Here is an 11,353-nt window from a genome sequence, read left to right as displayed (position 1 = left end):
TTCCAAATCAGTCACCGCAGGTCATGGCTACACTACACTTTATTCCCAAGCAAATCTCGGACAAATCTCGAGGCATACTTTACGCAAGAGGACGCGAGCAGCGCTTCACAGTCTCGGCTCTGGGCCAGCGGCAGCCACGTGCCCTTGCGCGCTCCCGCGCGGCCCAACCCCTCCCCTCCCCCCGCCCCTCGGCGCAGGCGCACACCCACACGCGGCAGCCTTCCGGGCGCGTGCGCCTCCGTCCTAGCAACGCCCGTAGTGACGCAAGCCCCGCCCCCTCCCGAGAGCCTCCCGGAAGTTGGCGACCCGGAGCCGGGCGTGCGGCTCGGCGCGTCCCTGACGGTGCGCGGGGATCCGTCTCTCAGGCGAGAGGACTCGGCAGCGAGAGAGCGACGTTCACGAGCGCGGCGCCGGGCGAGGCCTTGATGACCATGGCGGGACCGCAGTCCCTGGCGCTGCAGCTGGAGCAGTTGTTGAACCCGCGACCGCGCGAGGCGGATCCTGAGGCCGACCCGGAGGAGGGTGAGGCCTGACGCGGGCAAGGCCACGTGCGGAGCGGCGGGCCTGGCCCCGGGAGGACTTGGGGGGCGCGTGAGGGGCCGGCGGCTGGGCCTTGCCGCTCAGCCTACCCTCCTTTCCCCCTGCTCAGAGGAAAACTGTTTCCCGGGAAGGGTGGCCCCCTGGGACTCGGGGAGGAGAGCGTCGGGATTCTCCTGATGTGTTTTCTGGACTTCGTGCTCGGGTGGGCGGGGCGCCCGGAGCACTCGGGCTTGGGTTAACTGTTGATCCAGGGCTGTGGCGGACAGCCAGGTTGGCCTCGGGTTGGTAGTCATCTTTCAGGATGCCCTTACTGGCATCGCATTAGAAATGAGGAGAAGGAAGTTTCATTCTTTTAAAAAAACAAACTGCCTGCCTCTGATAACTTACTTGGAGGATTGAAGGAAGAAGTAGGCGTCCGTGGTGCCCCTTAAGCCTTTTCAGGCCTCAACACGCTTGCTTAGTGGTTGACGAATAAGGCAGCCCTTCTGTAAGCTGCTGTTCAAAGTCTAGTTGAGAGTAATCCTGCTTTAGGCTTGAGTCCGAGAAGTGCGAGGAAGGGAGAATACAGAGGGATAAATGAGAGTGCTGGACCGTTTCTTAGGAATAATCAGTTGAAGGAACTGAGGTTGTTTAGCCTGGATAAGCAAAGAAAACTCCTGAGGCATGGGCTGGAGTAGGATACAACATGATGATGACTGACTTGAAATATCTGAGTGACTGTCGCGTGTGGAGGAGGAATTTAGACTTAGTTTTCTGTGTTCCAAGGCCTGGAAATATATCTTTCTAGTAGATGCAGAGAGTCAGCTTTCTGTTCAGGAATAGTAGCAAGGTAGTGTGAGTAGTCTGGAGGTAGTGAGGTCCCTGTTCTCAGAAGTTGGTGGGGATTTTGCAGAGGACTTTCAAGCATGAATTTAAAGGGTTGAACAGGGTCGCCCTTAAAGTTGGTTCTAACCAGGAGGTTCTGATTACTTTCCCCCCTCCCCCCACAGCCACTGCTGCCAAAGTGATTGACAGGTTTGATGAAGGGGAAGATGGGGAAGGTGATTTTCAGGCGGTGGGTAGCATTCGAAAGCTGGCATCAGCCTCCCTCTTGGACACAGACAAGAGATATTCTGGCAAGACCACGTCTAGAAAAGCTTGGAAGGAAGACCATTGGGAGCAGACTCTGTCAGGCTCATCTGGTGAGTAGACCTACTTGCATGTCTTTCCTAATTTTGGGGGGTTAAATCTTTTTTTCTTTTGGGTGACCACTGCACAGCCACTGTCTTAGGATGCCCCCACTTACTGTCATTGATTCGGCATTAGAAATGGCCCTCTGAAGTACTTAATTTCACTTTGTAAGGAATCTAAAGCCTAGAGCTATTAAGTTGCTCTATTCCTAATGTTTACACTAATGGTTCACCCTGAAATGGAGTGACAGAGAAGGCCTTCCGTATTTAGATTTTGGAGAGGGCTATGTGTTGGGCTTCCAAGGTGGCACTAGTAGTAAAGAATCCGCCTGCCAATGCAGGAGACGTAAGAGACGTGGGTTTGATTCCTGGATCAGGAAGATCCCTGGAGAAGGGCATGACAACCCACCCCAGTATTCTTGCCTGGAGAATCCAGTGGAATGAGGAGCCTGGCAGGCTGTATGTAGTCCATGGAGTTACACAGAGTCGGACATGACTTGAAGCAACTTAGCACACACACACACACACGCATGTGTTGAAAAAGCATTGTGTCTGATGAGCATGCTACTCATAGATTTTCCTTTGGTTTGTCAAGTCTTGCATTGAGTCACTGGGTAATATTGTGACACTCATTTCTTTGCCATTGTAAAACTTTCATAACCCTTCCCTGTTCCCTGCAAGAGTTAGGAGGATGTGGGCTTATAGTTTTAAAGATTGTGAGTTTCTCTGAGTCGGAGAAGGGGGCTGGATGTGGTGATTCGTGAGTGGATGCTATTCGTTTTCCTGTAGAGAGGTCAGAGGGACCATGTTGAGAACCTACAGATAATATGAAAGAAGTAATCAGTCATGCTCTGATATCCCTGATTTAGGCCTTGAAACAGTTCTGGGTACATGATCATCTTGTTTAATCTTCCCAGCAGCCCTGTGAGGTTGCTACTGTTTATCCCCATTTTGCAGATAAGGAAATTGAGGGGCATATGTGTTACGTAACTCATGCAAGGTCATGTATCTAGTAAGTGCAGCCCAGAACTCAAATAAGTTAGTCTGACTCTAAGATCTATACTTTAAACTACTATCATACATGTAAAGAACTTAAAGGATTATTTCTCTTTACTATTTGGAACTGTATAGTTTTCACAGCCTTCTGTATCTTGAGTCTATATATTAAAGTATATCTGATATTCACTTAAAGAAGTACTTAAGATCTATTATGTTTTCATAAAATCTTTGTTTTATGAAGAAAGTTATTGGTAACAGGCCCCTGTACAATTATGCTTCCCGTATGTGGGACCTTTGTGTTCTGCACTGAAAGAGATTGGATGATCAATGATGATACAGAAAGACCTGTAAATATCAGAAGTAAAAGTAATTTTTTCTATAATTTAATTTCTATAATATAATTCAGATTTTTCTATAAGTAAAATCAGAAGCCATAACTAATATTCCATTTACTGAAGGATCAAGTTTAGACACCTTCCCATGGAAGACAAAACCCCTCCTGGCGGGACTTCTCTGGAGGTCCAGTGGTTAAGACTCTGCACTTCTGTTGCAGGGGGCACGGGTGGCTCCCTGGTCAGGGAACTAGCATACTGCATGTGTTCGTGCTAAGTCGCTTCAGTCGTGTCTGATTCTATGCGACCCTATAGACTGTAGCCTTCTCTGTCCGTGGGATTCTCCGGTCAAGAATCCTGAAGTGGGTTGCCATGTCCTCCAGGGGATCTTCCCAACCCAGGGATCGTACCCACGTCTCTTACCTCTCCTGCATTTGGCTGGTGGGTTCTTTACCACTAGCACCACCTGGGAAGCCCTGCATGCTGCGTGGCATAGCCTCAAATTAAAACCAAAAAACCCTGAATAACTCTCTGAGCTCATATCCTAGCATCCTGCACCTCAATGTACTTAAAAAAAAAAAAAATTAGTTAATTTTTGGCTGTGCTGGGTCTGTGTAGCTCCATGTAGGCTTTCTTTAGTTGCAGTGCATGGACTTCTCATTGCAGTAGCATCTCTTGTTGCAGAGCAAGCTCTACAATGCACGGGCTTCAGTAGTTGCGGCGCACAGGCTTAGTTGCCCTTTGCACCAAACAGCATGTGGAATCTTCTGAACCAGGGGTCGAACACTTGTCCCCTGCGTTGGCAGGCAGGCTTGCAAGCAGTGGCTCCCCGTGGAATTCCCTCAGGACACTTTTGTGTGCTGGACCTTTGTCTCTGCTGCTTTTCCTTTCCTTCCCCTTTCTCCGTCTGATGAGCTGCTACTTATGCTTAATAAGTAAAGCTATAAGGTATCTTTCACCTGAAGCCATCTCTCACTATACTAACGACACTGCAGCGCGGTTGTTGGTTGTATCTACCACTCCTAGCAGACTGTGAACCCCTCCCCACAGATTCTGCATTCTATTTGTCAGTCTCTAGTTTTTATCCACGGCTGGTTCATAATAGGTGCTTAATAAGTATTTAATAATAAGCATCACTAGTGTGATAGGGATTGTGCTATTGAGTTGCACTGAGTATGGTAATACTTTTTTTTTTGGACAGGTGCCATAATCCTTTAGGTGAAATGAAAGAAATGGCCAAGTATTTGTTTCAAGATTTTCCTTTTCCCTCCCTCGTTTAGATAAAGAAATATCTGATGAGGACGGGTCTGCAGATGGAGATTCAGAGGGCCTGGGCCTGGAGGAGTCCGATGAGGAAGCCATGAGTGCTGAGGATCAGGAGGGCGGGGACAAGGGGGACAGCAGCCTGGCCTGGAAGAAGAGGAGCGGGAGCCACTCACAGACATCGTCGGGCTTCAGTGTCCAGAGCATCAGTGACTTTGAAAAATTTACTGAGGGAATGGACGACCTTGGTAGCAGTGAGGAGGAAGAGGAAGACGAGGAGGAGAGTGGTATGGAAGAAGGGGAAGGTGAGGAAGACTCTGAAGATGCGAGTGAGGAAGACAAGGCCGAAGCCAGGGCCAGTGAGGACGACGGGGTGGTGATGACCTTCTCTGAGGTCCGAGTTTCCGAGGAGGTGGAGAAAGGCCGAGCTGTGAAGAATCAGATAGGTTTGTACACTGCTTGTTTTTCAGAGTGTCTGCATTTGCTCTCCGTTTTGTTTGTCTGTTTGTTTTAGGCAGTTTGCTCTCTCCCTTGTGTGTGTGTATGTGTGTGTGTGTTAGTCACTCAGTCGTGTCCAACTCTTTGTGACTCCGTTGACCGTAACCCACCAGGCCCCTTTGTCCATGTAATTCTCTAGGCAAGAATACTGGAGTGCGTAGTCATTGCCTTCTCCAGGGGATCTTCCCAACCCAGGGATCCAACCCATGTCTCCTGCACTTCAGGCAGATTCTTTACCGTCTGAGCCACCAGGGAAGCCTTTGCTGTCTCCTGTGTCTTGTGTCCTGCCAGTTCGTTGGTGACGTGCCCCACTTACCTAGAGGCCTAAAGCACCATTCCCCTGTGCTTGGCCCACCCCTGCTACCCTCACCTGCTTCGCTGGCTCTGCCCTACTACTTCAGGCGGCTGAGGAAGGTTGAGGAGATGGGCATCTTCTCTCGTTGGGCTGTCGCATCCTTTCTCTCACGTAGCAAGTCAAGATACTGGATTTATCCAGGTATCTCATGCGTCCAGATACTGGATTTATTTCCTGTAATAAACAGCGTTTCCATCGCATGAAACTGATAAAGCCGTGCTGTTTAGAGGCTGTTTTGATTTCCGGTCCCTCCCCTACTCCCCACCTCAGGAAGATTTTATAACTGAGAAATGGAATTCTATTTTCTGTCTCAGCACTGTGGGACCAGCTCTTGGAAGGAAGGATAAAGCTGCAAAAGGCTCTGCTGACCACCAATCAGCTTCCTCAACCAGATGTTTTCCCTGTCTTCAAGGACAAAGGTGGCCCAGAATTTGCCAGCGCCCTCAAAAACAGTAAGAGTACTCATGCTGCACTGGGATGCGCAGAACCCCGGGGGTTCATTGGGATCTACTGTGATTGTATTCACAGCACCACAGAGTTGAGAAGACTTGGCTTTAGTGATGATGTAACATAGTGATTTTTAAATTAAAAAAGATAACAGTATAACCCTTTTGTCAGATGAAGGCAATTTTGATCAAGACAGATGGAGTTCTGTCTATTCTCCTTATTTCTACCCCAGATCTCACATGCCCTCCCCCTCCCCTTGGTTTTGAGTTATTTTACAAAATTTTTATTTTAAAATCTTTAGGTTTTTTGTTTTTTTAAATGTTTATTTATTTGACTGTGTTGGGTCTTAGTTGGGACACACAGGATCTTCCATCTTTGTTGTGCCATGCTGGGTGCTTCAGTAGTGGTGTGAGAACTCTTGGCTGCAGCATGTGTAATCCAGTTCCCTGACCAGGGTTCGGACCTGGGAACCCTGCACCGGGAGGGCAGAGTTGTAGCTACCAAACCTTGAGAGAAATCCCTGAGTTACTCTTTTAATGCTCAGAGAGAACCTGCTGGTACAAAACGAAAGGGAGACAGTAAGTGACTAAACTCAGTTGGTTTAAGTTGTATGTCATGTGCTTAAAGGATGCCTTGCTTTGTTGGGTAGTTTCTAGAACAACATACAGAGATGACCTTACTTCTGTCTTCCTCTGAGTTGCATAGAGTGAGGAGAAGGTAGGGACCACAGAAGGAGGAAAAAGTTGTAAAGAACTGCTGGTCTGTGAAGTCCCAGAATTTTAGAAAAGGAGTTTAGCAATTATTTTCCAGATGAGAGAACCAAAGGCCATAGTTACATAGCCAGATCCCGCCTGGCAGAGACAGACTCCTCCAGCCTTTTCTGCCTTCCAGTCTAGGAGCCGCCTGCAGTGTGCTTGTGTGCCCAGCGGCACTGAGGACTGGGGCTGAGCAAGGTACGGGCTGCTGGGATTGCCATCCCTTGTTTGTAGGCTGAGACTCAGTGGGTTTTTTTGTTTTTGTTTTTTTTAAATATTGATTGATTTGGCTGTGCTGGGTCTTGGTTGTGGCATGCAGGATTTTTGGTAGTGGCAGGTAAGATTTTTACTTGCGGCATGCGAACTCTTGGTTGTGGCATGTGAGATCTAGTTCCCTGACCAGGGATTGAACCTGGGCCCCCTGCATTGGGAGTACAGGGTCTGAGCCACAGGACAACCAGGGAAGTCTTGAGGCTTATTGTTGTCATTTGCTCTTTCCAGCTTGTTTTTATAATATCATGGAGTTTGAATGAGAAGGGTCCTGAGGAGGACATCTGATTTGGTGTCTGCCTCTTGGTAGAGTCACCTTAAACTGTTCCAGATAAAAGTGTAGGATTTCTAGGGTAGGAGTCCTGTGCATCTTTCTCAGCGGGGACTACCGCGTTTAGTGGGGAATGACTTCCAAGCGGCCAGTCTTCAGATTGTGTCCTGCCACACTTGAAGTCAGGAACCTGCAGATACTGTGAGGGTGGGTCTTTTGTAAGCGGCTTCCCAACTCTTCCCCCCTTCCTCCCTCAAATAAATGATAGCTTGATGGTTTCTAGCATTTTTGAGGTTTTTGGAGCATTTCTTTGCTATTTTTAATGCCCTAGTGCCCTAATTTCCCGTATGGAAATTTGGAAGGAGACCTCAACTGCTCTAGATTAAATGTCTTCAATGTTTCCTAATGAAGCTTTTTCTGTTTTGTTACTCATTACTCTTCTTGCTTGAGCCAACCCTCTCCCCACCCCCCTTTTTGGGATTCATCTCAAAATGTAGGTATTTTAAGGGTTAGTCAGTGCTTGGTTTAAGGGACACATTCTTACTCTTGGATGCAGTTTAGTTTGTTTAGCTATTTTACTGTTGTGTAACTTTTATTTTTGCAACAGTTTAAGTCTTTTTAATCTGTCTCTTTTCCTACTTAACCAATTGCTTCTTTGCCTCATTGGTGCATTCTAGTTAATCTAACAGATGTCTGTCAACCTGACTGAATGGGTTGCAGAGGAGAAGGGAGAAGAAAGGAATATTTGTTTGGTATCACATAGTCTAAGATGGGAGGGTGGAGAGTTTTCTTTTTTTAATTTTTATTAGAGTATAGTTGATTTACACTGTTGTTTTAGTTTCATGTGTACAACAAAATGAATCAGTTATACATAGACATATATCCACTTTTTTAGATCTTTTCCCATATATTATGGAGTATTGATTAGAGTTCCCTGTGCTCCACAGTAGGTGCTTATTAGTTATCTAGGAGAGTTTTCTAATTACCAGAATTGCTATGCATCTGAAGGGTAGCTAATTTTTGTTTTTACCTTTATGACTGTATAATATTTGTGTGTTTCCCTATTCTGTGAACAGAGTTTAAGAAAAACTTCTTGGTTATGTTACTCTGGATGAACAATTTATACTGTGTTTTATATATATATGTGTGTGTGTGTATATATATATATATATATATAGCTGGTGTGGAACATTGGCTGAATTTGTACTGACCCCAAAACAAACCCTGGAACTTATTTTCTTTAATTAAATCTCTTTTCAATTTGGTTGGTCTTCCAGTAAGGTCAGACTGCGTGGGTTTAGATTCCATCTCAGCAGTGGATTAGCTGAGTGACCTTGAGCAAGTTACTTAACTTCACAGTCAGATGGGGATAATATGATTGTGAGGATTAAAGAACATGATCGATATCAAGCATTAGCACAGTGTCTGGCACACTGCACACCACGAATGTTAGGTACACATATTCTCTTTTTTCTGCAGAAAGAGTTGTCTGGCAGTGTTCAGCCCTCTGAATAGTGGTTATCAGTGTAACTAACCGTCATCCCTACTGTCTCCAGTGTTTTTTTTTTTTAGTATATTTGGTTGCCTTGGGTCTTAATTGCAATACCCAGGATCTTTCCTTGCAGTGCACCGACTTTTGGCGTGGGAGCTCAGTAGTTGCAGTGCGTGGGCCCAGTTGCTCTGTGACATGTGGAATCTTGGTTCCCTGACCAGGGATCAAACCCGTGTCCCCTGCATTGCCAGGCAGATTCACTGGACCACCAGGGAAGTCCCTTCAGTGTTTTTTGACTTTTTACCAGTGTTCAAATTCCCTATACAATTTATTTTTTATATTTTTATTTGTTTATTTGGCTGTGCTCGGTCTTAGTTGAGGTGTGTGGGATCTTAATTTCCTGATCAGGGATTGAACCCAGGACCCCCTGCATTGGGAGCAAGGAGTCTTAGCCACTGGACCATCAGGAAAGTCCCCCTTATATAATTTAAATGAACCATTTGTTCTTGAAAATGAGTAGTGTTCTATTCTACTGTGATACTTACAATTCAGCCTCGGCCTCCTCTGACTTAAGAAAAAGTGATCAGAGATTTCTTTATTGCCAAGCCCAGTTACTACCTCCCTGGAGCATTCACCCTTTCCTTGAAATTATTGCCCTTTGGTTTTGGTGCTTCCACATGATGTGTGGGTTCTCCTGTGTTTCTGATCCTTTCTCATCTCAGCCTCTTCTTTTATCCTCTCAGTGTCAGTTTCACCACATTTAGGATCTTCTTCTTAGGCTGTGTTTTCTTGGCGTATTCTCTCCACGGCCCGGTCATTTACTCTCATAGTCTTAACAACATTCTCTAAAACAGAGCGGACTTCCAGCTGTATTTAAGCCAAAGTCAAGTCCTGAGCAGCGTGCCTTTGTACTGTAAGCACCTTGAACTCTACTTTTCAGAAACTAAGCATCTCTCTCCTTTCTTCCTCAGTGCTCTTGGTCCCCAATCACACTGGTATTACATTTAGTGATTATAACTCTTGCTGTGAAATAATTTCAGAGGCATTTTGGGGGGATATTTTTGTAGTTACATCCCACGCCAGTACTCTTGCCTGGCAAATCCCATGGACTGAGGAGCCTGGCAGGCTGCAGTCCATTGGGTCGCTAAGAGTCAGACATGACTGAGCGACTTCACTTTCACTTTTCACTTTCATGCATTGGAGAAGGAAATGGCAACCCACTCCAGTATTCTTGTCTGGAGAATCCCAGGGACAGCGGAGCCTGGTGGGCTGCCATCTATGGGGTTGCACAGAGTCGGACACGACTGAAGCAACTTAGCAAGTGGTAAGTCATGAAGTAACCATATCAAAATTAAGAGATTTTCCATGCACAGAACCATTTCTTTAAATAGGTGAGCTTTTTCTCTCCGATTTTCTTTTAAAAACTTCTGGGTATGGGGAGGGAGGAGGGAGGAGGGTTCAGGATGGGGAACACAGGTATACCTGTGGTGGACTCATTTCGATATTTGGCAAAACTAATACAATATTGTAAAGTTTAAAAATAAAATAAAATTAAAAAAAAAAAAAGACAAATATCTATGGGATTCTCCAGGTAGGAATACTGGAGTGGGTGGCCATTCCCTTCTCCGGGGGATCTTCCCAATCCAGGGATCAGGCCCGGGTCTCCAGCATTGCAGGCAGATTCTTTACCATCTGAGCAACTCAATGGATAGGAGTTTGAGCAAACTCTGGGAGATAGTGAAGGACAGGAAGCCTGGCATGCTGCAGTCCATGGGGTTGCAAAGAGTCGGACATGACTGAGTGACTGAACAATAACAATATAAAAAAAGATAATTAATGGGGACCTACTGGTGGCTCGGAGGTTAGGGCATCTGCCTGGGATGCGGGGGGCCGGGGTTTGGTCCCTGGGTTGGGAGGATCCCATGGAGAGGGAGGTGGCAGCCCACTCCAGTACTCTTGCCTGGAGAATTCCATGGAGGGAGGAGCCTGGTAGGCTACAGTCCATGGGGTCGCAAAGAGTCTGACACGATGAGCGACTTTACTCACTCACTCACTGTATAGCATAGGAACTCTACTTGATACTCTGTAATCGAGTCCCATTGAGTGGACATATGTATATGTATAATTGATTCACTTTGTCATAACCTGAAACTTACCCAACATTGTAAATCAACTACAGTCCAATAAAAATTATTAAAAAAGAAGAAAAAAAAATAAATAAAAACTTCTATCTGTAGCATTAGGAGATGGTTCCTTTATGTTGGTGGCAACAATATATAAAGAAGAAGGCAAGATACTTAAGGAAACCGCCAGCATGAGTATATCTAAAACTTTTCATTATGGAATATATCAAACCTATATAAAAGTAGAGAGAGTTGTATGTACAGAGAACTTATACACCATTACCAGTTAAGCAATAATCAACTCATGGCCCATCTTATTTCATCTGCTTAAACTAACTTTTCTTCTACTTCTGCTTAATTTTGACGCAAATACCAGACAGTCTGTCATTTTATCAGGGAATCAGCGTGGTCTCTGAGAGAAAAGGATTTTTTAAAAAATCACAATACCATTATCCCACACAAAAACGCTAATGGTGATTTCTTAATTAAGCACAGCTGGTTTGGATGGAGAGGGAACTGAGAGAGCATTCCTGTAACAGGCGCTCTCCTGTCTTTTCCAGAGTTTGCGCTGTAGCTTTAGATGAAGTGATTACAGGAAAGCCAAACTTCAGCCGTAATAAGTTGACCTTTTAGCGAAATGCATGTTATTAATGTATTTAATGAGATGCATTACAGACTGCAGTGAGCACCATGTTTCATTACAGGTCCAAAATGCAATATCATTAAAGACCTTTAATAGAAACAGTGGTTGACATTTTGATATTTCCTGTAAGCAAACCGCCCCCCACCCCGCCCCCCGCAAGAACACAGTATAACATGATATAAATATAGAGGAAATG

General features: G+C 45.6%; 1 protein-coding gene across 3 annotated transcripts in view; it reads left to right on the top strand.

Moving 5' to 3' along the window:
* Window positions 1–287: 287 nt before the first annotated feature.
* The window catches only part of AATF (apoptosis antagonizing transcription factor), a 108,248-nt gene continuing 97,182 nt past the window's right edge, over window positions 288–11,353 (top strand). For all 3 annotated transcript variants that reach the window (XM_010861549.1, XM_010861550.1, XM_010861551.1), the window contains exons 1-4: window positions 288–522; window positions 1,530–1,721; window positions 4,321–4,749; window positions 5,471–5,608. In XM_010861549.1, the coding sequence (XP_010859851.1) occupies window positions 426–522; window positions 1,530–1,721; window positions 4,321–4,749; window positions 5,471–5,608 (856 nt within the window). In that variant the 5' untranslated portion in view covers window positions 288–425. The remainder of the gene's footprint in view (window positions 523–1,529; window positions 1,722–4,320; window positions 4,750–5,470; window positions 5,609–11,353) is intronic.

Source organism: Bison bison, unplaced genomic scaffold, assembly GCF_000754665.1.
Source record: "Bison bison bison isolate TAMUID 2011002044 unplaced genomic scaffold, Bison_UMD1.0 scf7180017864472, whole genome shotgun sequence".
Classification (NCBI taxonomy): domain Eukaryota; kingdom Metazoa; phylum Chordata; class Mammalia; order Artiodactyla; family Bovidae; genus Bison; species Bison bison.
Note: the sequence above shows the minus strand (reverse complement) of the source record. Positions and strands in the feature narration are given on the sequence as shown.